The sequence below is a fragment of the Mus musculus genome, chromosome 15 (assembly GCF_000001635.26).
Source record: "Mus musculus strain C57BL/6J chromosome 15, GRCm38.p6 C57BL/6J".
NCBI classification, from domain to species: domain Eukaryota; kingdom Metazoa; phylum Chordata; class Mammalia; order Rodentia; family Muridae; genus Mus; species Mus musculus.
The window spans coordinates 79,516,408-79,544,232 of NC_000081.6; the positions used below are offsets into that span (position 1 = coordinate 79,516,408).

Genomic DNA, 27,825 nt, shown 5'->3' on the forward strand with positions numbered 1-27,825 from the left:
GGCGGGAGCGCGCCAGCAAGGAGGCGCGGCACCGGCCTGGGGCACCGCGAGGAGCAGGGACGGGGACGTGGCAGCGCCCCGCGCAACAGAAAGTTCCCTGGGAAGTTCTGCGCGACACGGCGCGGGAGCGGCGGGCGGGACCATGAACGTGTTCCGAATCCTCGGGGACCTGAGCCACCTCCTGGCTATGATCTTGCTCCTGGTGAAGATCTGGAGGTCCAAGAGCTGCGCCGGTGAGCGGCGCCCGGGGCGGGGCGGGACCGGACCATGGTGAGGACTTAGGCTCAGAGGGAAGCCGGGCGCGCGCGCTTCCAAAAACTTCAGCGAAGTTTTTCGACATCAGAGGATCCGGGAGATTATGAGGGAGCGTGGCTTCTGTCTCCATGAAGAGCCCTACCTCACGCTTCTCGCCCTATCCTTAACTGGGCAGCTGGCAGTATCACGGCTGCTGGGCGAGGAGTGGAGGGGGACCTTCCCCTGGGAGGAGACCATATTTGAAGTCGCCTTAGTCGTCGAGTCTTCATTCTCTCCTGCCTTTTATTTCCCCAGAGAGAGCCTTTTCCTGCCAGCTGGTGATATCAGCCTGGCCCAGGGATGTGGAGCTGGCTCTGAGTGGAAGGCGTTGGAGGGGCTCGCGATTTGTCTACAGGTCTAGCGGCCTTGCTGGGATGGGAAATATCTGGAGGCTGGGTTGATGATTTCAGTCCCCGGGTTAATAAGAAGCTGCCCATTGTCTTTCAGCCATCTCCGTTCCTAGCGTTCCCTGCCTGTCCCAGGCATGCAATTGAGTGTGAGCTCAGACTCTACCAGAGCTGGGGAGGCAGAGAGCAGCTGAGGGCTACGTGGACAGAGAGGATGGGCAGGGTATGTGCTCAAGGTACAGGGTACGGTGTTGAGAACACCCGTGCAAATACGTAGAAGCCACAGGGCATAGGGCATGTCCTGGGAAGGACACAGGAGGAAGAGGAATCCAGAAGGTAGGATGGACTAATGGTGAAAGGCTTTTTCCGGTCACATTCGGGATCCAGGATGAAGGAAACCATCGAAGAAGTAGGAGCAGAGGCAGAGGCTCAGCAGGTCTCTTGAGACTCCGGAAATGGAGGTTGAGAGCATTTTGAGATGTCACCTGGGAGGCTGATCAGGAGAGGGACTTGGTTGAGTATGGATCAGACACATTTTGGATCCAGTGGCTCTGGACTGAATTAGACGTTACCGGGGGTTTGTAGTAGTCAGTTGCCTGAGAGATCGTCTCTCACGGCCCTTCTGCTTGCTGGGCCTGTGACTTTGCTTTAGAGGTCCGGGGTAGGATTGGGGGAGTGCTTGTTACCTCCTCCCTCATCCTGTGAGGGACACTGTGCCCTGATACCCCAATGCCCTGCCTTAGGGAGCTGACCTACTGAGAGACCAGCAGAAAGCGACAGGAGGAGCAAATCAGTATGCGTTGCTGTAGGCGAAAGAAAAATGGCAGCTGGTGCCAGCCCCAAATGCCAGAGACACACTGGCCACTGTCCCACTGTCCTGCTGAGTTGTGTAGCCTGGGGCTTCTGTTTCCCTATCAGTCAGAGGGACTCACTCACGGTGTCTCTCTTCTCCTGGGCTTCTGGTAGGGATAGTGTTTATGTGTTTATGTGTGGAGCCACTATGGGTAGAACCCTGAGCCTACAAGGTTAAGAGGACTGGAGGATATAGTGGCCAGGTATCCCCCATGAAGCTGCTGCCTAGACTGTCCTAATAGGGCAGGTGCCTCTTTGGCAAGGGCTTGGTGAAGGGGCAACACAGCCAGCCCCACCTGGTCTAGGTCGCCTCCCCATCTGTGTCACCCCCTATAGGAGTTCCTTTATGGCCTCGTCTGTCTCCCTGCTAGGCTCTACTCAGGTCCTAGGTCTTGGTCACATGGCTCCAATCACATGTGCGGGGGATGGGGGGGAGGGGAAACAGGACTACTAGTGAGGAATGTGAGGCCCACACTCGCCTGCAGCCGGTATCTGGGCCCAGTGTTCTTCAGAGTGGGAGAGACCTTAGGAGTCTCCTCCATCATTAAAAATGTCACTCTGACTGGGTAGTGGTAGCACGCTCCATTAATCCCAGCACTTGGGAGGCAAAGGGAGGTGGATCTTCTTGAGTTCAAGGCCAGCCTGGTCTACAGAGAGAGTTTCAGGATAGCCAGGGCTACATAGAGAAACCCTGTCTCGAAAACATACAAACAAGACAAAAACAAAAAAACCATCCCAAGACTGCCCGTCACAACCAGAAGAGTGAGACAGGGAGTGTGGGCACAGGAAGGCAGAGTCACTACAGGGGTCACAGGATGCAGACCCTGTGTTCACTTGGAATAGAATCTAGACAAATTGCTAGGCTGGAGGGGGTGTGGCAAGAGCCAGGAGGGAGGATGGCCCAGGCAGCAGCTGGGACAAGGCTTTGGGTCTTTTAAGGACATTTGGAAGTCACATAAAAGCTTTAAGCAGAATTTTGTTTTCAAATAGCCCTTGGGTTTCTGGATGGAGAATGGAAAGTGGGGGTGGGGGTGGGGCCGCTGGCCAGCAATTGTTGGGCTATCTGAGAGTAGCCGAGTAGAGAAGAGAGAGGCTAAAGAATACTGGGGCGTGGTGACTGGAGGGGTGTGAGAGAGGGAGAGAGGCTCAAGGGTGGCCATGAGTTTGCAGAGGGATGAAGGGCTGTTTACCAAGAAGGGGTGGAGAAGGCTATTCGGAGATAGGTTTGTCTTGGATGACTTTTGGGGCCTTGTGGGATTGTCCTGAAAAATGGAGCGGACAGATGAATGAACATACAGGCCAAAACTAAGAGGAGCCTTGGATCTGGAGGCTCTCTGGAGTGTGTGTATGTTTGTGTGTGTGCATGTGTGTGTGTGCACACGTGTTAGAAGCCATCAGCCACAGGGATGGCTGAGATGGCAGAGATACAGAACAGCAGGCAGCTGGGTGATTTGTGGACAAAGACAGGTAGAGCCATAGAAGGGGAGGCACAACCGCCTGATGTCACAGAGTCCAGGAGAGGGATGCTAAGGATGGGAACGTTCTGTGAGCAGCTCTCGAGAGCAGTAGTGAGGTCAGTTGACCTTGGCTTCAGAGACACCAGCACTGGGACTGGAAACGTTGGGCGTGGCAAGGTGTGGCCGAGGCTAGTGTGGGCGTGGCAAGGTGTGGCCGAAGCTATTGTGGGCGTGGCAAGGAAGGAAGATAAAGGAAGTTCCTGGCCCTTGGAGCCATCTCCTTGACCTGCAGGAGAGCCATAAGAGTACAGGGCCCAGGCAGGGGGTGAAGCAGGAACACTGGGGAGCCGGAGTCAAGGGTATGGAACCTGTGACGCTAAGCAAGTGTTCTTGCCCAGGGCCACGCCCCAGTCTCTCCTGCTCCTTTTTTTTTTTTTTTTTTTTTTTTTTTTTGAGACTGGGCTCCTTTGCCTGGGCTGGTTTGCCTCTGCATCCTGAGTGATGGGATTAAGCACTGCACCAATGCACAAAGGCCCAGCCCTATCCTTGCCTTCTTGTGAGAACCTTTATGGCCACCAGGTATGAGCTGGATGAATGAGGGCACAAGGGAGCCCTCTGGACGCCGAAGCTCTTTCACTAATAAAACCCCTGGTTGTAGCGGCACAAGCCTGAGATCTCAGCACGCAGAAAGAGATGGCAGGGAAATTAGGATTTCAAGACCAGTTTTGCTACACGGAGAGTTCAAGGCCAGCCTGGGCCACATGAGGTGCTGTCTCAAATATACTGAAGATCTGGCTGTTGAGATGGCTCAGTGACATAAGGTACTTGCTGTTAAGTTTGAGCTTCTGAATTTGGCCCATGTGGTACAAGGAAGGAGCCATCCCATGAAAGTTGTCCCCTGACCTTCATACATGGTGTGCACATACACACAGATACCACAAACACATACTAAGTAAGGAAATAAATTTTATAAATAATTGTTTAAAAAAATAACATTAAGGGCTGGAGAGATGGTTCAGCAGTTAAGAGCACTGACTGCTCTTCCAAAGGTTGTGAGTTCTAATCCCAGCAACCACATGGTGGCTCACAACCATCCGTAATGAGGTCTGACGCCCTCTTTTAGTGTGTCTGAAGACAGCTATGTGTACTTAGATATAATAATAAATAAATCTTAAAAAAAAGCATTAAAAGTAACAAGACTCTAAATCAGATACAGGACTAAATAAAGAGTAGACCAAGAAACACCACAGACCATGGCTGGAGAGATGGCTCAGGGGTTAAGAGCGCTGGTTGGTCTTACAGAGGACCCACATCATGTCTTAACAGCTGTTTGTAGCTCCTGTTCCAGACACTTATATGGGTTCTTATATGGGAACATATGCTTCATATATATTCATGCAGGCACTACACACACACAACATTTTTGTTTGTATTTTGAGATATGTTACTACTATGTGGTCATGGCTGGCCTGGAGCTGACAGAGATCAACCTGACTGGGTACTTGGATTAAAGGTTGGTACTGCTACACCCACCTAAAATAAATAGCATTATATTATATTTATTCATTCATTCCTTTTATGTGTATGTGTTTGTACCTGAGTGGTCTGTGAACCACTTGTGTGCATGACAGTGGGTATCAGAAGAGGGCATCAGATATCCCAAAATTGGAGTTATTGGCAGTTGTGAGCCACTGTGTGGGTGCTGGGAACCAAACTGCAGTCTTCTGTAAGAGTAGTAAATGTTCTTAACTACTGAGCCATTTCTCCAGCTCAATAGGTTCTTTTAAAAAAGACAGACAGACAGACAGACCTTGGAGTTGGGCACTGTGGTGGCACAGACTTGCAACCTCAGCACTGAGGAGGCAGAGGCAGGGAGGGCTGCTAAAAGCTGGCGGCCAGCACCTTTACTTTGATTGATTAATTAGTTAGTTAATTATAATTTTGAGATGTGGTTTCACTGGGTAGCCCTGGCTGGCCTTGAACTCAAAAGGCCTACCACTGCCTCCTAAGGTATGTGCTTCCATGCCCAGCCCAAAGCCAGCATTCTTCTTCTCCTTTTTTTTTTTTTTTTTTTTTTTTGGTTTTTCAAGACAGGGTTTCTCTGTATAGTCTTGGCTGTCCTGGAACTCACTTTGTAGACCAGGCTGGCCTCGAACTCAGAAATCCACCTGTCTCTGCCTCCCAAGTGCTGGGATTAAAGGCGTGTGCCACCACCACCCGGCTCCTTTTTTTTTTTTTAAAGAGATTTATTTATTATTTTTTGTATGTGAGTACACTGTAGCTGTAAAGATGGTTGTGAGCCTTCATGTGGTTGTTGGAAATTGAATTTAGGACCTCTGCTTGCTCACTCCCTGTTCGCTCCCGCCCAAAGATTTATTCATTATTATACATAAGTACACTGTAGCTGTTTTCAGACACACTAGATAAGGGTGTCAGATTTCATTATGGGTGGTTGTGATCCACCATGTGTTTGCTGGGATTTGAACTCAGGACCATCAGAAGAGCAGTCAGTGATCTTACCCTGCTGAGCCATCTCACCAGCCCAGCCAGCATTATTCTTTTCGTTTATTTGTTTGGTTGGTTTGTTTTTAAAGAGTGTTTCCCTGTATAGCCTTAGCTGTCCTGGAACTCACTCTGTAGACTATACTGGCCTGGAACTCATAGAGATCTTCCTGCTGCTGCTTCCAGAGTACTGAGATTAAAGGAGTGTGCCACCATACCTGGGAAGCCAGCCCATTCTATATAGCCAGTTCCAGGCCAGTCGTTCAGCAAGACCCCGTCTCAAAAGAAAAGAAACAGTGTAGAGACCAAGACAGCATGTGTGACAAGTCCTGGCACCTGTGTCATGCACTCCTGCACATACATGAGCTCTGGCCAGAGGTCTGTGTTCTCAGGCATCTTTTCTGCATGTACCATTTGGTGTTTATTACTTACTTATGGCAATGTTGGGACTGAACCCAGGGCCTCTCATATGCTGGCAAGTGCTCGGTCACTGAGTTGCACCCCTAATTCTTGTATTGCAATGAATAAATATAGGCATAACCTTTATAAGTAGAAAAAGGTGCATTTTGAAAACAGAGCGCTGCTGGCCGATCTCTAACTCTCTCTGCCTGCTTGTCTCCCTGGTGAATCAGCAGCTGGAGTCAGTTCTCCCACAGTGGAGTTCTGGGGTTGCCACTGGAGCTCTGGGGGTGGCACACAGAACAGCCTCAACACCCCCATCCAGGCGACTCACACCACCTCCGCATCCTCCACAGAGACGCACCAAGGTGGCGCACGCAAGGTGACAGGGAACATAGTGTTCGAATCTTTATTTGTAGACAGATCATAGCTCAACAAGAGGCACAGGGACTCCAGTGACTGAGGGCAGGGCAGGGCAGGGCAGGGATAGCCGCTCCTGGCTGGCCACCCTGAAGGCTATGTTCTCATGATTCCCTTGTTCACCCTGCACAGGCATCTCTGGAAAGAGCCAGATTCTTTTCGCTTTGGTCTTTACCACCAGGTACCTGGACCTCTTCTCGAACTTCATCTCCATCTACAACACAGTGATGAAGGTAAACGCATGGGGATCCCTGGTGTGCTGGCAAGTTGAGGCCAGGGCTGGAGCTGGCTCGCCTGCCTTGCTGCCCACGGCCTTTCAGGAACGGGTCTCTGTACTTTTTGCTCAGGACCACCATGGTACTTGTACTTCACTCAGAGAGGTGGCTGGGAGATTCATCAAGGTCACAGGTTTAAGTGTGAGGCAAGTAACATGCATGATACACTCATGTCTTCTCAGCACTGGAGAAGCAGAGAGGCAAGAGAATCGCTTCAAGTTCAAGGCCAACCTGGTTCCAGGGCTACACAGTGACACGGTGTCTCAAAAGACTCCCACTAACAACACACACACATAGACACACACACACACATGCACACACGCACGCACGCACAGTGACATAAACACTGGCGCCCTACCATGGACTGAATATTTCCTAATAATTAACGATCACACAGAATGGTTAAACAATAAACAAATCAGATGTTTTTTTCCTGGACCCTGGGCATTTAGTGAACTGCATTGGCCATACACCTGTGCAATGTGTGTCCTGCTCTGCTGTGCCCGGCACTTGGAGACATTCAAGACTCATGGATCCTATACCTTCAGGGCAGAACATCATAAGCAAATGAGTATATTAGTCATGGAATGGCTAAGCCAAATCCTAAAATCTTACTTTAATCCCAGCACTGTGAGGCAGAGGCAGGTGGATCTCTGAGTTTGAGGCCAACCTGGTCTACAGATTGAGTTCCAGGACAGCTAAGGCTACACAGAGAAATTCAGTCTCAACCAACCTCCCCTCATGCCCCGCCCCCCAAAAATATTTCAAGAGATGATACAGCACATCAAAAGTCTCAGAGACATCCTTTGGGGTTCCAGGTAGCTCATCAGTGGAAGAGGTAAGAGGATGTTGTCTCCTGCGAAGCAGCTGTACACAGTGTGAATCTATTATTATCTATTTATTTCATGTATGTGAATATACTGTCGCTGTCTTCAGACATACCAGAAGAGGGCATCGGATCCCATTACAGATGGTTGTGAGCCACCATGTGGATGCTGGAAATTGAACTCAGGACCTCTAGAAGAGCAGCACTCAGTGCTCTTAACCACTGATCCATCTCTCCAGCCCCCAGTCAGTGCTCTTAACCTCTGAGCCACCTCTCCAGACCATTGGCTGGGGTGGGGGTGGGAGAGTCTTAAAATCACCATTAGAATTACAGGAGGCTGGCCCATTTACCTGCTTAGTTCATTTCTCTGCAGACCCAGCCTTGCTGTGACTGGATGAGATGTTGTCTGTAATGGAATAGAAATGTGGTCGTCACTCCTTGTGTTCCCTCTGTCACTAATCTGTGCTGAGTAAGGACTCACAGGAGGGTCCTGCCCATGAATCCTCTTGTGACAGAGACAGACTGACAGATCTTCACAGAGCATGTGACACCATGCTACAGGGTGTGGTGACAGCATTCGTCTCTCATCCTAGTGAAGTGTGAGTGAGCTCTCTGTGCCAGTGTAGTTTAGTGCCACCCAACAGTATTGGCACAGCCTGGGAAGTTGTTAGAAAAGCAAATTCCAAGGCTGCCCAGACCTACCAAAAAAATAAAACAAAACAAAACAAAACAACAAAAAACCCCCCAAAAACAAACAAACAAAAAAACCCTTGGGATGGCATCAGAGAAGCTACTCATGTGACTCTAATGCAAACCTCCAACTCGTGACTCTAGGGGCCCCAGAAACATCATGCATACACGCACACACGCACACAAGCATGCACACTTCCTCACACATGCACACGTGTGCACACACACAGAGGCAGGGTGGCCTGTTGGGGACAATAGCATGATAGCCCTTAGAATTACAGATATGGTCTAGTACGAGTGTTAAATGATGTCATAGACGTCCGTGTCTCCCTAGGTGGTTTTCCTCCTCTGTGCCTATGTCACAGTGTACATGATCTATTGGAAGTTCCGGAAAACGTTTGACATTGAAAATGACACATTCCGGCTGGAGTTCCTCCTGGTCCCCGTGACTGGCCTTTCCTTTCTGGTGAACTACAGTTACACGCCGATGGAGGTGGGTCTTAGTCCCAAGGCAGGACTGCCTCCCAGCACCCTTTTCGGCCATCTGGGCATTTCTACCATGAGCCTTTGCTCACCGTTCACAGCACTCACCTCCACCCCACCGTGAAGGGGCTCATCTAGTCATAGTCCTGAAGTTCCCAAAGGCTCCAAGTTAAACAGGTGGTAACCCTCCTCCAGTTGACACCTTGTGTCCCCAAGAGTACCAAGGCTGAGTCAGCAGCGGGCCTGAGCTTTGAAAGGCTATCATCTCTGGAGGTTCTATGCCGATATTTATTGGCTGTTCCTTGTCACCTTATCTTAAATGTCACTTACACACTATGCAGTCTGTCAAAACTATGTTTCATGGACAAATTTGCACTGTTGTGAAACAAGCAGGCATTACATACCTGAGTTTGTATTTCTGTAAGTGATGGACAGGTTTAACTACTAAAGTTCAGGGCTGGGGACACTATGGGCAGAGTGCCCTCTGGCCTTTTTTTCTATTCCCAACAGCAAAAAGCCATAAATACAAGTTCTTAAACCTATTGTGGCAAAACATTCTGGGGTCTTATTCCTTCCTAGGGAGATAAGTTTGCTCAAAGCAACATTGGTACCCTGTAAAATGATTGTGTGTCAAACTATTCTCTTCAGCAAACGTTCACTACATGAGTCCTCTAAAGCAAAGGACTTCCAGCCTTTCTATTGTTGTTCTGACAGGTCCTCTGGACCTTCTCCATCTATCTGGAGTCAGTGGCTATCCTGCCACAGCTCTTCATGATCAGCAAGACCGGAGAGGCTGAGACCATCACCACTCACTACCTGTTCTTCCTGGGGCTCTATCGGCTCCTCTATCTGGCCAACTGGATCAGGCGGTACCAGACAGAGAACTTCTATGACCAGATCTCAGTAGTGTCTGGAGTTGTTCAAACCATCTTTTACTGTGACTTCTTCTACTTGTATGTGACCAAAGGTAGGCACTGGTCCTGTGTCACGGTGCTTGCTTGCTTTCTCTCTCTTTCTTTCAAGACAGGGTTTCTCTGTATAGCCCTGGCTGTCCTGGAACTCAGAAATCTGCCTGCCTCTGCCTCCTGAGTGCTGGTCACTGTGCACTCTTATGTCTGGTACTTGTATAAGTTTGAATAGGTTTAGCCTCCGTAAACATACCTGTTTGAATGTTTGGCCCACAGGTAGTGACACTATTAGGCATGTCCTTTATAGAATAGGTATGCCCTTGTTGGAGGAAATGTAGCACTGTGTAGAGCCAGGCGTTGAAGGCTGGGGCAGGTATCTACTGAAGGCAACATATGCTTTGAATCAGTGTCTGATACACGGTAGAGTTTCTCCTATAACTAGGATCCATGGGTCCAGGAATCAAGGGGTGGAGAAGGGAGTAGTTCCATTTAGTAACCCACTAGGAAAATGTTTGCTTCCTGTTTTCGATTGGCCTACAAGTTTTGATTCCAGAGGGAGGAGTGCTCCTGCCAGGAGAAAGCCGTTTCATGTGTTTGTCCGGGAGTTTTGAACACTAGGAGTCCTCCAAGGCCTCCCAACAGTGTCACTCCCTGAGGGCCAGACTTACTCCAACTGGTCTGAGGCAGAGCCAAGGTTCATCCCTCTGGAGCTTATTTGGATCTGGGGAGGCACAGACCAATAGCAATCAGCAACGTGCACAGACAGGAAAACTGAGGACTTCTGACAAACTTGGTTGGGAAAACCTCAATCTCCAAAAGCCCCGAAGCAGCTGTTAGCAGTAGTAGACCTTGAAACGCAAGGAAACTAAGTTCACACAGAACCCCAGGGATCTAGGTTATGGGGTTTGTTATTGTGTCACCATGCCCAGCAGCCACCATGCAGAGACTAATCAGGGCAGTTTAAAAACAGGGTTGGGATGGATAGACACAGGCTATGGGAATGGAGTAGACATACTCATCTAAAATGATGTAAGAACACCAGTAACCAAAGTGGGGGGAAACAGCATAAACCCCACGGGTGACCCGCAACAAGTAACAAGGGAGGCAAAGGCAGGCGATCTCCAGTTCAAGGCCAGCTAAAGTGGAGGGAGGGGGGCAGGAATTCTTCTTTAAGTACAACACATAGTAAAATTTTATCTTTTTTTCCTTAGTCCTTAAAGGAAAGAAATTAAGCCTCCCGGTGCCAGTTTGAAGAGAAGGGCCACCCCTATGGCAGCTAAAGCAAACCATCCGGATCACTGCTTCATGACTTCAAGCCAAGACTTGGGACTTCATGTTAGAGTGACTGGTGTGAATTTGAGCAAAGCACCATCTTGGGATAAACGGCAGCACCTCCCTAATCCACCATGGATAGAATGGGATACCTAGCCCATCTGCCCAAGGATGGTGCCCTACAAGTGCCAAGTGAAGAGAAGCAGTAGATACCTCCGTGAGTGGCTCAACTCCTTGCTTCCTTAGGACTATACAACTCATGCCCAGGGCTGGGAAGATCCATTCAGAGAACCTCCCTAGGTCAGCGTGCTGAACTCGAGCCACATGTCCACCTGGCCTGCAAGCTGTAAGCAGTCCAAATAACCAGCTCTGCCAAGTGCTTAGGACTGCTTAGCTCACTTGTTAGCTGAGATGGACACCATGGCCACTGTGTAAATCCATTCTGTGCTAAGAACCACCAATGTAGCCTTCCCCTCCCAGCCTGAGGTGCTAAATAGAATGCCTAATACACTCACCCTGCTTAATGTTTTCACTGCTTGGAGGAAAACATTAAGAGTACACTTAAACTCTTTTTAAGTTTTAATGTAATAAAAAATTCACACCTTTATTGTCAAGTATTTATTTATACCTACAAAAGAAAACAAGATGGTATCAAAAGGACAATTTACAAACTAAGAATAGTAGTAACATAGCTCTGAGCATCCTGTGCATAACATCACACCTACAATTCAAGTCTCAATGACAGGAATGTGTGGAGAGACCAGCAAGGGCGTTAGCAGAGCACTGATCCCAAGCAAAAGCCACCAACCTTTTTAGATGAGAAGTCTGCACAATGGATGGTTAGGGAGAAGCAGCCCACAGCCTAACACCTAAGCCCTTTCCCTAAGTGAGTAAACCATAAACGGCAATTAACCCAGCTGGAAGGGTTTGCCTGCACCTGTGCTGACAAAGGACAGACAAGGAGGCACAAGTCACTTGCGCCAAGTAGGAAAACTGCTAGTTTTCTGCTGTACCCAGGCCAAAAGAGCTTATGAAATATGACATCTGCTACTTATCTGGATTATGCCTCTGCTGGAGAGGGGAGGTTAAGCAACCTAGCTACTGCTTCATCCCCGGAGGCAGTAATAGAAGGGGTGTTTTTGAAGAGTGACAGGAGCACAGGACAGCCCATGGTATAATGCTTAATAAAAAATAAATCTGAATTTGGTTGTAGAAAGTATCTGTAACAGGCTGGTCAGCATCAGTGATTAGACACTTGCTTTTGGCAGGGTGAGAGACAGACAAGACAGGACACACTTTGGTTTCAGAGCACAGAGCAGGGTTGCCACACATCTGTGCCTACCATCCCCCCTCAGCTTCATAGTCTGTAAAACGGTAAGGAAAACAGAAGAATGCCAAGCATGCTGACAACCTACCTGTTATGTTACACACTGAATCCTATTTTCTGAGCCCCTCAAAACCATCCCTTTCTCTTCCTGAAAGAAACCTCAAAATTGACTGTTACCGTACAAAGGAGCAGGCACCCTCAGGGCACAGCCAAAGAATGCAGTGGAGCCTCCTCCCTGGAATGAATTTGAGCGGCCCAGGTAACAGCCACACACTAGCCCCACCACTACCATCTACTAGAGGCGCTGGGGCATCTGCTCTCCTGTCCTGTTTAGGTGATAAGAGCAGAATTTTCTTTCCAACTTCATCTGCTGCTCTTCCAAGTTCCAGGAGCATTTAATAAAGGGGTGAGACGAGCTCACCCCTACCTTCACACTCCAGAGAGTAAGGAGAGCCTGGGCTTCAGCCCTCCATGGCTACTACCTACCTGTGAAAAACTGAGGGCAAAGGAAAGCCCAGAACAAGTGCCTCCAGCTGTTAGAAAGCACCTCAGAGACCAGGCTTTGAGGAGGCAAGCTCTTTAGCAGTCCTGCTCAGGAGAGCCTGACCAAGTGGGCAGAGCAGCCCATGAGGTCAATCCTACTCTAAGAATACTGTTTAAGAGGAAGATCCGCCCACTCCCTTGCAGTCCATCATTCCCAAAGGTGCTTTCTAAATGCTGCTCGGAAGGCTCTGCTGAGCGCTGATGCTTACCGCTCAGTGGCTGATCTGGCTAGAAAATGACTTTCAGATGGCCCCTGGTTATGTGGGGATAAAAATCCCAGGCAGCCTCTACCCAGATGCCAGTCTACCTAGTAAAAACAACCCTTTATAGTTTTTTAAACTTAAAAAGACAACGCTTGAACTCAGAAATGTAATTTCTAACTCAACACTAACCTGGTTAATATTTAATAACTGCAGGAACAAGTGGGGAGGGGGCATGATGACAGAATCGATTAGGAATTTTTAACTGTTGAATGCACATAAGAAGCCATCAGCCAAATGACCAACAAAGCAGTCTTAAAAATTCATCAGGCCTGAGTAATCGAACTTCAGTAACTTAAACCCACCATGGGCAGTGTGCATGGAAATCCCTCTTGGCTCCTCCCTAAGGAGAGCAGTCTAAAGAACAGATACCACTTCCTGCAGAGCAGTCCCTCCTTCCCTACCCACCCTCCCATGGATAAACAGGCTCCAACAAAAGTGCCTAATACCTTTAAGATGAAAAATAGCTCAATATCCTCAACATGCATTAAGCTGGGGGAAAGAAATTAATTCTTTCCAGTCAGTTATGTGTATATATATTTTTTCTTACAAAATCTGTAATTATAGACTGGATCTTTTGGGTGGGCAGAAGAAACCTGGCAGTGAAATTTTAACTATCTGCATTAAAAAAAGATAAACCGTAATGGTTGAGAAAAGAAAAAATAAAAATGAAAAGGTCTAGAAGGGTAAAAGACAGTGTTCCTTTAGATGTGTAATTCATCTGCACGAGTCACTCCTGCCATGCAGTTTCATTTGCGAGATGGAGGAGGGGGAGGGGGAGGGGGAGGGTACTGGTAAGCAGTCTGCCCCATGTAGCCTATCATATTGGTAGCTCCTGGAGGCTGTGCAAACTGCTGTGACATCAGTGGCTGTGGCTGCTGCCCAGATCGGCCTATCCCACTAAACTGCTGGCTGGAGCTCTGAGAGCTCCTCCCTGCTGAGGCAGTGCTGCTCGCCCCGTAAGTGCCAGCAGCATACTCCTGCGCCGTGTAGCCACTGGTGCCATAGGCAGCTGCCCCATAGGTGCCTTGAGCATAGGTGTATTGGCCTGCTTGTGCCCCAAAGGCAGAATTTGGGCTTCCATAGCCACTGCCATTAGCATAACTGGCTCTATCGGTTTCACTACGATCCCTGTAGCTTGTAGAATCTCTCCGGCCACCATCCTTGACCCCTCGAAGCCTCCGGTCACACTCGTCCTGATACATCAGATTGGGATTGTTGGCTGAAGAAGTAGTCCGGTATCGTGAGCGGCCTCCTAGTGGGAAGAAAATGCCGAGTATGTGATCCCAACAAACTGAACATAAAGGGGCACAGAAATACTCAACACATGTTCTTCATCTGTAACGCTAGTCTCTAAGTTAATACTTCACTCAACTTGGTGCCTTTTAGAGTCTTCTTGATAACAAAACCAAACTTAACCTGAGTGTACCACACAGCTGTAGATCAACTGTATGCCTCGGTTAATACTATGCTATGAAATGAGGTAAAATTACCAAATTCTCCAAAGGTATCAAGAAGGAAAAACAGTTTAGCTATCTATGTTAAAATTTTAAGAGACAGGGTCTAGCTATGAAGCTCAAGCTGTCCCAAAAAGATAACATACCTAGCTTTACCTCCATGTGTTAAGAAACATAGGCTTGGGGCTGGAGAAATGGCTCAGTAAAGCACTGACTGAGCTGACTGACTCTAGAGGGCCTGAGTTCAATTCCCAACCATCTGTAATGGGATCCAATGTCCTCTTCTGGCATGCAAGTAGATACTCATATACATAAAACAAGCAAATAAATAAAAGAAACAAACCCGCCAGGCGGTGGTGGTGCGTGCCTTTAATCTCAGCACTCAGGAGACAGAGGCGGGCGGATCTCTGAATTCGAGGCCAGTCTGGTCTACAAAGTGAGTTCCAGGACAGCCAGGGCTATACAGAAAAACCCTGTCTTGAAAAAACAAAACCCAAGCTTGGCTGGACAGCGACAGCTTTGTTAGGTTGATTTCTGAGTTTGAGAACAGCCTGGTCTACAAAGTGAGCTCCAGAACAGCCAGGGCTACACAGAGAAACCCTGTCTTAAAGAATAAAAACCAAACTAAAAGATTCACAGGCATGTACTACTAGTTTAATTTTGGACATGTACCATGTAACCCCAAATTTAAATAAATAATGGGTCTTAAATCCTCAACTACAAGAACACTGGGTTCTAACAGTAACACAATGACCAGACTTACTTTTTCACTTAAAATGAGATTATTCAAAGCCACAAATTTCTTTCCAACTCCAAACAAGAGCCTTGTCATCCAAACAAAACAAACAAAAAGGAAAACTAAAAACTCACCAACAAAGAAAAACCAGCAGAAAAAAATGGCACAATTAGTGTTACAAGTCCTTGGCAGTACCTGGAAAATTCCAGGACTTACCCTTACCCCCTCCTCCGCCGCCACCTCTGTGGTCCACAAGCTGCATCAATTTTGGATTGATGGCTTGATTGGCCTCTTCCAATACTTTGATCAGCTCTCTAGCCTGCTTCAGGTTGCCCGGGGTAAAGAAAGTATAGGCAGTGCCCTTGTTGGTGCTGCGGGCCGTTCGGCCAATACGGTGAACATAATCCTCTGAGCTGTTTGGATAATCGTAGTTGATGACAAACTTGACATCTTCCACATCTTCCACGTCAATGAGGAGACATTGTGTAGGTTGATGTGGCAGAGAAAGAGAAGGTAAAGACATGCCAAGAGGTGGAGAGCACGAATGCAGATGACAGCAAGAGGGGAGAAGATGAAGTTAGTAACTGCCCTGAGTAGGTACAAAAAAAAGACTCATCCCAACAGAGTAAAAGAGGATCAGTGCCACTCAGGACACAGGCAGGCCCTGCATCTTGGTTTGTGATTACCCTATGGGAGCTCCCTCCAATACCCCAAACTCCTGCCTCTTCTGTAATGATATGCTGACAGGAGCTACACTGAGACCAGAGTTCAGAATGACAAAATCTAGTGCCACCCCCTTTCGAAGCTAGAATGTAGAAGAACTTAGTAACCACCATTAAAGTGCAGGGCCAAATCACTTTTACTCTGTTGGGAGAAGCCTGGCACAGTCTACCAACAATACAACCAACTTACCTTCAGACCAGTCACAGAGCAGCACGGAAAGGCACTTCATCTACTCACTACATCCTCAGACTCAACAGTTAGATTCTGTCTTGCTCTTGTATTTAAAAAGCAAACCAAAGCCAAAATACACACCTATTTTGCTTTGTGTAAACACCCAGATTACCTTTCCCTTTTCAATCACAAGAACACATTACACTAAAATTTCACTCTACTGCCAAGCCCAGCTTCTCAAATGAGGTTTTTTTCCACTCAACTCAAGGTTATTGGAAACTTAGTACTTGTATCAACAATCAGATTGTCTATGTGACCTGAAGATTCAATAGCCAAAGACTGTGGGGAAAACCATGAAACCTTGAGACACACATATAATATTCTGTACATGGCTAGGAGTTGGGCTGAGTAACCCCTAAAACTTACAAGTATGCAAATGTTAGTGTAATGCTTTCAGCTAAATGTAGTTTTTTTTTTTAACCTACTTAACAAGCAAATTTAGTAACAGAATCCTAATTTTTGGTGGAAAAAAATCTGCATTTTACAAAGAATATTCCGAAAATATCCTAGATAAAACACAGATTTCTGTGATAGAAATAATTAAAAAACATTCTCTGTTTGTTACCAGACCGATGCACACTCCCTCCTCCTTTGGGAAACCGCTGCAGCCGATCCCGTCTCTTTGCCTTTTATATTTGGCGGCCTCCTTTCGAAAACTCCGCCTTCTGACACGGGACCACTGGAGCGCGGGGAGCATGCATCAAGGGTCCGTGGCAGTGAGAAGTCCCCACACACGCTCGCTCTGTGAACTGGCTTAGATGCTTCTCTGTAGCCCCATTTGGTTGCCAAGCGCCGGAGAACCTGGGTTCAGGTAAAAATTTCAGGTCCTCCAACGCCTCCCCAAGGTAATTGGGGTGATTGTAGAAAAATTAAAAAAAAAAAAGTTACATCCAAAGGGTCAGACTGCATCTATTGCCCAGACTGGATTAATTTCAGGGGTAAGGGGGAGATGATTTTTAAAAAAATTCAGCTGTTGTTAGGGGCATGTGAAGTAGGGGCATTATGTCTGTTTCTTATTACGATAAAGGCTCCTCAGTCTTTACTGACCCCTAAAGTCCTGAATCACACCAGAAAGACGAGAAGGCACTTATCACAGGGGGCAGCTTGAGTCTCCGGCTTGGGTCGTTGATGCCACAAGAAAAAAATATAACGGGGCAAGGATGGAAGGGTGAGGCGGGGCGGGGCGGGGGTTAACTCCATGAGCACTTCTTCAAGCTTCACTAATGCTCCGCAGTCACTCGCACTGAGTGGCCATGGACACAGAGCACGCTGAGTTACTGCACTGGATGCACGGAAGCGTGCTTTCCAAGCAGCAAGCACTGGGGCTTCAGAGGCTAACAGCTGGGAGTACTTCTGGAGGGGCTCGATAAGGGGTGGACACGGTGCAAAAGTTCTTCATGCTAGAAGGGTGTCCTGTGTGTGCACAGCTGACTGAAGGCCACCTAAGAGCAAGCCTAGAATCGGGTTTCTCCAGCCCAGGCTGCCCTGAGGTTACTGGTGCACTGCCACAATATTATCTTGCTGTCTTTATAGACGATGCTGTAGCAGGGTAAGAAATGCAAAGTTATATGTTTGGCCCCTGGCCTGGGAGAACATGTGGTTTGGAAAGCCCTATGCCATGGCCTGAAACTCCACTCACTAACTGGGAGAGTCAGCAGGCTCATCTAGAGTGGCTTCGGGCCAATGGAGATTTGCCTCAGCCATGTACTGAGTGATCTGCAGTTGATATCAAAGCTTCTGTTAAAAAACAAAATGAAATAAATTCAATACTTTTAGTTCAACAGTGTGTAGTTTAAACAAAAAAAGAAAAAAAAAGAAAAAGAAAAAAAAGAAAAAAGCAAAATAAAAAATATCCCAGTGGAAAGGGAACAGTGGTCACCTCAAGATGACTATTAGGAACTATGGGAGTCAAAGAACTTACCTGAAGGGATCATTTAAGAGACCATCGCTCCACAGAAGTGAAAAAAGGCCTGGTGACTCAGCTGAAAATAGCACCCCTGTCTGAGGTAGAAGCCTTCACTTTCCAGGATCTTGGAGGACCTTGGTCAGAATTCTGCCATTTGTGGTGGGTTTTCTCCCTCCTTTTGATTTTTACAAGGCAGCAAACAAAGGGGCCCAAAACAAGCACTGATGTTGAGTAACAAGAAACAGACTCAGGCACCTTCCCTCTCCCTCACTTGAATGAGGGAGGGTGGGATGAAGAGTCTAAGTTATTCTAATGGTAGCCAATTGATTTTAAAATATGCAAAAGGACAGAACAAATTTTTAATTGTCTAGGCAAGATGCACAAAGAAGCTACCAGCACATAGCAAGCCTGTTTTAAAAACCACCATTACTGAAAGCTTTTTATGTAAATTGCTTTCAGGCTTCTGCCTCCTCTCCCAGGCCCCGGTTCTAAGGGCACAGACCCAGAGATGACCTCGGAAGGAAGAGACAACTTCCCACCATGGCTGCAGGTCACTCACTACCTCAAGGAGGAGTAAAATTGAATGGATAAAAAGGCTCCATCACTGCTGAACTCATTTCAATACTTATCATCTCTATGTTAAATTGCACAGGGAAACTTGGTACTTCTCACCTTACTCAGCAGGAAATTAAACACATCAATAATGGTTCCCTCCCAACAGAAATCACCCCAGCTCTCTAAAACAAGACCCTGCTATTTAACGTAGGTTGCCCTCAAACAAATGAATCTCTTGCCTAAGGTTTCCAAGTGCTGGAATTTACAGGCATATACTACCATGCCTAGCTGTAAGAAATCTTTTTCTGGAGACAGAGCCTAGCAGTGTAGCCCTGGCTGGTCTACAACTCACTATGCATACCAGGTTTGCCTCAAACTAAGGAAACCATGCCTCTGTCTCCCAAGTGTGGGGATCAAAGGTGTGTATTACCACACCCAGATAATCCTTATACATGTAAACATTCTGGGTCAGCGTGTCATAGGCTGGCTATCTGTATGTATTTTAAAGCAGGAGTTGAAAACTTCAGATTATCTTCAGATCAAGTTCTAAACCGGAAAACATGTCTAAGGCCAAACAACGGGTAAAGGGAGGGATAACTGACAATCATATTACTGAAGTAATACTGGGCAATGCAGACTGAATAGAATGACATTATATAGAGAGCAATCAAAACCCCTGAGTGAATGTTCATGAAGTGGTCTCCCTGTTTCTATAGTAAACAGACTAGTATAAGGGAAAACTAAAGAAACCAGCTTCTGATGGCTAGGTCTAATTAGGCTCCTTCTATCCAGCCATAAAACTGTAATTTAATAGTCATGTCTAAGCCTTGTTACAGACCAAAGACTGCTAGGAGCCAGACGGAACTTTGAAAATAAACGGGGTGGGAACCACAGAAAACCCAAAATAATAATAAAACCCCCATGAAGGTTAAAAGAAAGTTGCAGGGAGGGAAAAAAAAAAAATCACACTTATACCCTCTTTTAACTAGACTCATGTACATACAATTGCAAATCTGACATGACAAAAAAAATTTTTTAAACCAAAAGATAAACAAAGCACTGATAGAGACACCTATCTATACAAACCTAGCCCACGGGAGGCTACATCCGTGGCAATGAGGATAGGAGCCTTTCCAGATCGGAACTCTGGAAGAAAAACAGAAAGGTGCCAAGTTAGGGAACTGAGGCTAAAAAACATCTGTGAATGACAATGACCAAAGGAAAATGACCTCCCCAGCCACACCTCTCAGAACATTGGCTTTGTACCTTGAAATATCATATACCACACCCATTTTAATCAAAGAAAAGTATTTTAAGCATTTTTTAAAAACTTTGCAGCTGGGCAGTGAATGGTGGTGCACGCCTTTAATCCCAGCACTTGGGAGGCAGAGGCAGGCATTTTTCTGAGTTCGAGACCAGCCTGGTCTACAGAGTTAGTTCCAGGACAGCCAGGGCTACACAGAGAAACCCTGTTTCTGGGGTGGGGTGGGGGGGAAGACTGTGCCGCATAAACAAATAAATGGCAGCTTAATGTTTCCGTGTGTCTGTGCCATAGACCCCCCTTGGAGGTAGGATGACAGGTGCTGTAAGCCACCAGCATGGGTGATGGGGCCTTCAAGGAGCAGGTCATGCTCTTATGGCGGAGCCATCTCCACAGCTCCTGTCATCTGAAGAGACTTATTTTTATTTATATTATGGACTTTCAAGAACTCTGGAGATGTATTGAAAATATCTAGAGTTCAATTAACTAGAACGAGGCTGAGTGAAATTTGGTCTACAAATAAAATCTAGTACAATACTTATTTTTGCAAATAAAACTGTTGTTGGAGATGCACCCAGGTCATATCTACAATACCGTCTATGAGCACTTGTTTTTGTAGAAACCATTCCCAAACTAATCTAATTATCTGGTCCTTTATAAATTGGTTGGGGGGAGGCACACATGCAGTGGCTAAGATGACAGTTGTCAAAAGCCTTTATTGTGTTAGGCATAGAAGCACATACTTTTATTCCCAGATAACACCCGGGAGGCAGAGGTAGGTGGATTTCTTTGAGTTCAAGGCCTGCCTGATCCACACAGTGAAATCCTATCTCAAAAAAAAGTAGCAGCTCAGTTTTGTTCTTACCATTAAGTACCCAATCTCTTTCTGGTTGACTCTTGTCTCCATGGATACACATAGCAGGCCAACTATCAGAAGAATATTATATGTTAGAGATCTTTCCAAAAGAAATATTAGTACAAATTCTCATCAAGTTCTTTAAGCGATTGTGCTCATTTACACACACACACAATTATCCACTCGGGTAAAAGACACCCAACACAGCATCATTTGGAAACTGCCTGAGCAAAGCAGTGGCTCCCACCCTGCACACCGCTGCCAGCCTTTACTACAGTTCCTCATGTGCTGACCCCAACCACACAATTATCTTACTGTTACATCATTAACTACTTTTGTTATTATTATGAATTATAATTTAAATATCTTTCAATGTCCCGGATCCCTAAGAGACCATGACCTATATTGAGAACTGCTGGCAAAAAGCTATCCAGATGCTGCACTCACCCATCTCTGCGCATTCTTCGTGTGAGGTCATCACAGCGCCTCTTTGTCTCCACAAATATTATAGTCTTATTTTCCTTTTCCGCCATGATTTCCTCCATCAGCTGGATCAATCTGACAAGATTACCAACAATGCAATCATCACCCAGAAGAGATCAAGCACACAGATAACATTTACTCCCACAGGCACACACTGAAGAGTGTGATGGCTAGGTCTACAATCACAGTATCACTTGGGAGGCTCAAGCAGGATGGAGAGTGCCAAGATCAACCTTAGCTACATAAGAATCTTCTACTCCAAAAAGGAAGGGGGAAAAAAAAAAAGACCTCAAACTTTTTGTTTGTTTTTCAAGACAGGATTTTTCTGTGTGGCCCTGGCTGTCCTTGAACTGCCTGCCTCTGGCGTGCTGGGCACCCACTGAATGGCTTACAACCACCTCAAATTCCAGCCCCATGGGATCTGAATTCTCGTATTCCCTTTATGGGCACAGTGCAGGAAAACAAACAACACAAGCAACTTCAGGCTGTGGTCACAGTACTTGTCTAGCATGAATGATGATCTAGGTAGGATCAATCCCCAGCAACACATAAACCAAGTTGGGCAGCATAAGCCTAAATCTCAGCACAGGAGAGGCAGAGACTCAAAGATGCCGTCTGTCACACTGTGAGCTCTAGGCCCGCCAAGGATACAGAGATTCTGTCTCAAGAAAATCAATACAATTTCATTCTAACTAATTCATACTAGACTCAAAGCAGATCTGATATCCTTGCTATTACTCATTTCTGAGGAATGAGAAATGGAGGCAGTAAGAGGTCAATCTTAAGCCCACCTAAAGACTAAACTTGCTGGCATTAAAAAGCCTGATGCAAATACAAGGACCCAAGATCAACAAAGACAATGCTCCAATTTAGGACAGTTTCAACCTCCTAAATAAATAAAAGATCCCCCTGGCTTTCTCAGCTGTTGCAATACAACTGTAATCCTAGCACTTAGGAGGCTAAGGGAGATCATGAGTTTGAGGACAACCATAGGATACTCAGTGTGGCCCTGTCTCAAATATAAACCAAACTTAATATTAGTGTATTACTAATAATTATATTTTATGCTATGAAGTCTCTTTCCATACTTGTGGTCTTTTTCACTCTCCATACAGACATCTACAATCTGTAGGATGTTGTGGTTGGCACTCAGCTCCAGATTGCCCACATTGATCTGGGTGTAGTCCCGCAGGAAATCCTCTGCAAGCTGCCTCACTTCCTTCGGCCAGGTTGCACTCCACATCAGTGTCTGCCGGTCAGGCTATCAAGAAATGAAGGCTTTCCTTTAGATTAAGGAACTATATTAAGGAACAAAGAGGTATAAATATAGTGATCAGGTTTACAAACCCTGATTTGATCAACAATTTTACGGATCTGGGGCTCAAAGCCCATATCAAGCATCCGGTCAGCCTCATCCAACACAAGGTAAGTACATCGGCGAAGGTTTGTCTTTCCTGACTCCAGGAAATCTATTAGGCGCCCAGGAGTGGCTATGCAAATCTCAACACCTATAAAGCAACAATAACAACAAAAACTCTAGTCCATGAAGAACCCTTTCTTATACAATATCCAAACCTCAGCACACAGTAACTAGAAAGCCCCAGCCCTAGTGGCTGCATTCAATGTTATAGCAATTGCTAAACTTACACTAAGTATCCAATGAGCATGATGGAAGAGGGGTCACAAACAGTAGATTAAGTCTCTAGTTACAAATTTCCTCCAACAAAATATCTAATAGACCCACAATCCCAAGAATTTCTACACTATTGAAAATACTGAAATTTTCTTAGAAGAACCCAATGTTCATTTTCATTTATAGAAATTGGCAAGCATGAAAATTCTTTTTACCTCTTTCCAAGTCTCGAATTTGGGGACCTTTAGGAGCACCTCCGTAAATGCACGTACTCTTCAACCTGGAGCATTTTCCATAATCGTCAGCCACCTGCTGCACCTGCTGCGCAAGCTCTCTGGTAGGAGCCAGCACTAGACACTGAAACAAGGGGGGGGGGGGACACAAATAACCCTGAGACAGCCACCCCAACTTAAATAAAACCCCAAAATCCCAACCACCCTAAGAATTCAAAGGTAGTTTAATTTCCCCTTATTATCTTTTAGTATCAACCGTGAGGCAGGCACACTGGCTTATGAGAACATATTCACTACTCAGAAGTGAACGGACACTAGCACTTCCCACCTGACTCACTCTGATGTGCTGATGACTTGGGGCATAAATGACCCACTTAAGATTGATTTACACCTTGTAAAATCTTACTTTAAAAAAGAAAAAGAAAAAACAAAGTCTTAAAAAAAAACTCTGCCTGTCAACCTCTAATCCCCTAATTTGGCAACCTGATCAAGAGAGCCACATGGTGGAAAGAATTGACCCTTACAAGTTATTCTGCCTTATACAAAAGAAGGTGGCATGTACCCACTCCCTTCAGAAAAATAAGTTAACCTAATAAAAATGAGTAATTTAGAATTATGTTTGAGGGACGAATAGTCCAGTGGTTGAATATTTACCTAGTATGCATCAGGTCCTAAATTCAACCCCTAGTACCAAAAAAATAAAGCCCACAACAAAGAACTGCACTTCTATCTGCTGCAAACACTGGTTGGCAGACTGGGTTCAGCTCAGAGACATGGAGCTCAGCAGTGGGATTACTGTCTAGCACACACAGGACATAAACCAGATCACAAACAGAAAAGAGCAAGAATGCCTCAAATTCGTATTTTTTTGCTGCACAATTTTGGGCAATTCATTTAATTCCAAATAAGACAGGCCAGTACCACCTCTACATAGGGAGAAAAGTGGTGAGAACTGAATAAGGGCAGGGTCTGGAGAGATGACCCATAAAAAAAGAATTAACTTGGGCACAGTGCATAAAATGCAACCATCATTAAAAATGGCTATTCTGAAAAATTACAAGTGGTAACACACTTACAATTGGACCATCTCCTCTTTCCAAGTATGGCTGGTGGTTTATATGAACAATCGCAGGCAGCAAATACTGGGGAGGAATGAGAATCAACAATGTCATACAAACCTAGGCCATTAGGCTAACAGGTACAAGCTAGTCAGTCATTAACAATGCCCTAATGGGAAAGGGGAAAATAGAACAATTACCATACTCCAGGGCTGAAATTTTTTGTTTTTTTCTTTGGAGACAGTGTTTCACTATGTAGCACTCTCTGGCCATCCTGGAACTCACTCCATAGACCAAGCTGGTTCCAGAGAGCAGTGCACCTGCCTCTGCCTCCCTAGTGCTAGGATTAAAAGTAGGTCTCACCATGCCCTGCTTGCTCACAGTGCTTTAACTACAAGTTTAAGAACTAAGGAAATGTGAGGCAGGCATGGTGGCACGCCTTTAATCCAGCACTTGGAAGGGGGCAGGGGTAGGTGGTTCTGAGCTCAAGGCTACCCTGGTCTACAGAGCAACAGCCAGAAGTACACAGAGAAACCCTGTCTCGGGAGAAAACAACCAACCAAAACCCCCCAAGAACTGAGAAAATGTAAGTCAACTAGGACAACAAAAGGAGTTATATGTCAAATACTTGGTACCTACCGCCAATGTCTTCCCAGAGCCAGTCTGTGCAATGCCAACCATATCCCTGCCACTAAGAGCCAAAGGAAATCCCTGGCACTGAATGGGAGTGGGTTCTGTAAAGTGCTGATCCATCAGCACATCCATCACATACTCTGTAAGAAAGTGAACACATTACTATCTTTACTAGTAAACTAAGGGTACATATGAAGTCAGTCTGTCTGTCTGTCTGTCTGTCTCTCTCTCTCTCTCTCTCCCTCTCCCTCTCCCTCTCCCTCTCCCTCTCCCTCTCCCTCTCTCTCTCTCTCTCTCTCTCTCTCTCTCTCTCTCTCTCTCTCTTTTCCCCCCCGAGACAGGTTTTCTCTGTGTAACCCTGGCTGTCCTGGAACTTACTCTGTAGACCAGGCTGGCCTCGAACTCAGAGATCCACCTGCCTCTGACTCCCAAGTGATGGGATTAAAGGTGTGCACCACCACGTCCCGCTATATGAAGTCTTAAAAAGTAGCAGTTACTGATGGTAAGACTTAATTTGCTTTATTATTCTCAGAGAACTGTAAACCCAATCTCTGGCCAGCCTGACACTACCCAACACTATCCTAACACAACAGGTCATGGCTCATTTACTGTTCCCAAAGTTCCTACTATATCCTAGAAGCAATGTTCTGCTGTAGTTTAAAATGCTAGGGCAAAATACTAGTAAAAGTTTTGGCATTAAAAACAAAGCAGAGGCTGAGGAGATAGAGTGCTTGCTGCTCCTGCAGAGAACCCAAGATCTACCAACTGCCTGGAATTCCAACTTCAGATAATATGATGCCTTCTTCTGAACTCCGCAGGAACCTCACTCCATAGAAATAATCTTTTAAAACACAAAAATTTGTGCAACATGATATCTATCAATACTAATAATCACCATTCTAAAACATTGGGAATATAGAAAATTACTATTCAAAGCCAGGTGTGGTGGCACACAACTTTAATCCTAGCACTTGGGGTGCAGAGGCAGGTAGATCTTTGAGCTCCAGGACAGTCTGATCTACATAGTGAGTCTTTTATCTTAAAAAATAGAAACAAAATAATAAGTTTTTTGGACTTTATTATCTTGGTTGTGTGCCAGTATCCATCTATGTCCTTTTTTTCATGTTTATTTGGTTTCCAAAATTTGAACTCAAGTAGTTCAAACACTCTTACCCACCTGACTGGCTCCATCTAAATTACTATCTTTTTCTCCCTCTTCTTCTTCTTTAAAAAAAAAAAAAAAAGACTCCGTTCTCTGTGTAGCCCTAGCTGTCCTGGAACTCGGGAAATCTGCCTGCCTCTGCCTCCTGAGTGCTGGGATCTAAGGCATGTATGTACTGCCACCACCAACTGGCTACTATCTTTCTATATAAAAGTTTCTATTTGTCTTTTAGACAAAATCCTAAGCCTTTCAAAACCTTTATGCACCTTACGTAATACAGGATTAAACAGCACTTACGTGGAAAGTTAGCATGATGGAAGGCAAAGACAGGTTTTGGACAAACATCTCCCCCTCTCACTGTAATCTCTTTCTTACGCCGTAGCTCATCAACCTCATACTGTGTGAGAGAAGAATGAAGACAATAAGAATTCTCAATTTAGACTCTTTAGTATTGCAGTGATATAGGCTAATGCTTTTTGCATGAATCCAAGTTTGTGATGCACACGACTAAGAGGAGAAAACCCTCAAGAGTAATTCCTAGCCAGGCTAGGTGGTACTTTGTCACCCTGCACAGCAGCTAGAAGGATAACCTACCTCAAGTTCAAACCTAACCTGGGCTACAAAACAGGTTCCAGACCAGCCAGGGTTACCTATTGAGACAGAACTTGGGCCAAATTGCTCTATTATATCATTTTTTCTGGGTAAGTAATATTCTTTTTCTTTTCTTTTTTTTTTTTTTTTTTTTGGTTTTTCAAGACAGGGTTTCTCTGTGTAGCCCTGGCTGTCCTGGAATTCGCGCTTTGTAGACCAGGCTGGCCTCGAACTCAGAAATCCGCCTGCCTCTGCATCCTGAGTGCTGGGATTAAAGGCGTGCGCCACCACGCCCAGCGGTAAGTAATATTCTTGGGTAGAATACAGCACCAGGTGGTTTGGTTAAAAGCACACAAATACACAATATGAAGTCAGTTCTATAAGCGTAGGTGAATGGCAGTGTAAACTTTACATGCATGTGGTGCTAGGCTGGAGAGCAGAGCTGCTAAAAGAAAACCTGCGTCATGTGGCTGAGCACCTGTCTTCATGGACAAAGCTCAGGGTTTGACCAAGTGTGGCTGCCCAAAGACCCCTGCAGCCTGGAGCTAAAGTAGCAGGACAGCAAGTTCAAGACCAGCCTGGATCTACAGTGGACTATTCTACAAATACAATAATTCCATCCTACAAAAGACACAGAGGCAAGGCATGGTGATGCAATTCTTTAGTCCTAGTACTCAGGAGACAGATGCAGAGTGATCTCTGAGCTGGAGGCCAGCCTGGTCTACAAAGCGAGTTCCAGGACATCAAAGGAACACACAAGAGAAACCCTGTCTCAGAAAACAAACAAAGAAATACCCCCACAAAAAAACAAAACAAGCAAACCCACAACACATTAAAAAGATCTGCCATAATATAAAATCAAATATAAAACAATACTTGAAATATTACCCTATATTTAAACACTCCCCCCTCCCCCCTTTCTTACCGGAGTCAGTCTTGCTACTTCTGGATGCTCAACATAAAAATTCTTCTCAAATTTAGGGAGTTCACTCAAATCCCACTTCTTTTTTCGTAACCGCTCCCCAGGATTACCAAACTTCTTAGGGGGAAGCCCACTACCACCTCTTGCTCCAAACCTAGAGACACCAGAAAATGTAGATTTGTTAATATCCATCTCATGTGACAGGAAAGGAACAGCATTCCTCCCACCTCAGTTTCCCACCTATTTTAGCTCTCTGACAAAGTTAGTGATACCGACTTTATACTAAGTATAGTTTTAATTGGCACTAGAGATTCTGGATACAATAAAAACTAACGGTCTCTGCTCTTGCAGAGAAGTGGTACTCTTTTAAACTGCAAGACCAAGACTGTGGACATCGAAAAAAATGTACTTCAAGCAAGTCCTTCAAATTTACAACAGCTTCTTAGCCAATTTCCCCACTTATGCTGGGGGCAAAAACTTCTCTGCTACTCTATAAAGCAAACTATTGGGACATCAGGGTCTAGTGTGTT

General features: G+C 45.8%; 2 protein-coding genes across 8 annotated transcripts in view; one reads left to right on the plus strand and one right to left on the minus strand.

The window, feature by feature from the left end:
• Kdelr3 (KDEL (Lys-Asp-Glu-Leu) endoplasmic reticulum protein retention receptor 3) lies at positions 1 to 11,332 on the plus strand. The gene is made up of 5 exons (NM_134090.2): positions 1 to 233; positions 6,404 to 6,504; positions 8,397 to 8,555; positions 9,260 to 9,512; positions 10,665 to 11,332. The coding sequence occupies exons 1-5, from the start codon at positions 143 to 145 to the stop codon at positions 10,703 to 10,705; spliced, it is 645 nt and encodes a 214-aa protein (NP_598851.2). The 5' UTR covers positions 1 to 142; the 3' UTR covers positions 10,706 to 11,332.
• Positions 11,289 to 27,825, minus strand: part of Ddx17 (DEAD box helicase 17) — a 19,069-nt gene continuing 2,532 nt past the window's right edge. Inside the window, exons 2-13 of one of the 7 annotated variants that reach the window (NM_001040187.1) lie at positions 27,299 to 27,449; positions 26,080 to 26,179; positions 24,627 to 24,760; positions 24,006 to 24,071; positions 22,912 to 23,053; positions 22,411 to 22,571; positions 22,152 to 22,324; positions 21,028 to 21,138; positions 20,590 to 20,651; positions 19,550 to 19,609; positions 15,271 to 15,507; positions 11,289 to 14,110 (exon numbers count right to left, since the gene is read on the minus strand). In NM_001040187.1, coding sequence (NP_001035277.1) covers positions 13,605 to 14,110; positions 15,271 to 15,507; positions 19,550 to 19,609; positions 20,590 to 20,651; positions 21,028 to 21,138; positions 22,152 to 22,324; positions 22,411 to 22,571; positions 22,912 to 23,053; positions 24,006 to 24,071; positions 24,627 to 24,760; positions 26,080 to 26,179; positions 27,299 to 27,449 — 1,903 coding nt within the window. In that variant the 3' untranslated portion in view covers positions 11,289 to 13,604. Of the gene's footprint in view, positions 14,111 to 15,264; positions 16,511 to 16,567; positions 19,610 to 20,589; positions 20,652 to 21,027; positions 21,139 to 22,151; positions 22,325 to 22,410; positions 22,572 to 22,911; positions 23,054 to 24,005; positions 24,072 to 24,626; positions 24,761 to 26,079; positions 26,180 to 27,298; positions 27,450 to 27,825 lie in introns of those variants that run through there. The other 6 variants (NM_199080.2, XR_384033.3, XM_030248706.1 and 3 more) reach the window with 6 other exon arrangements.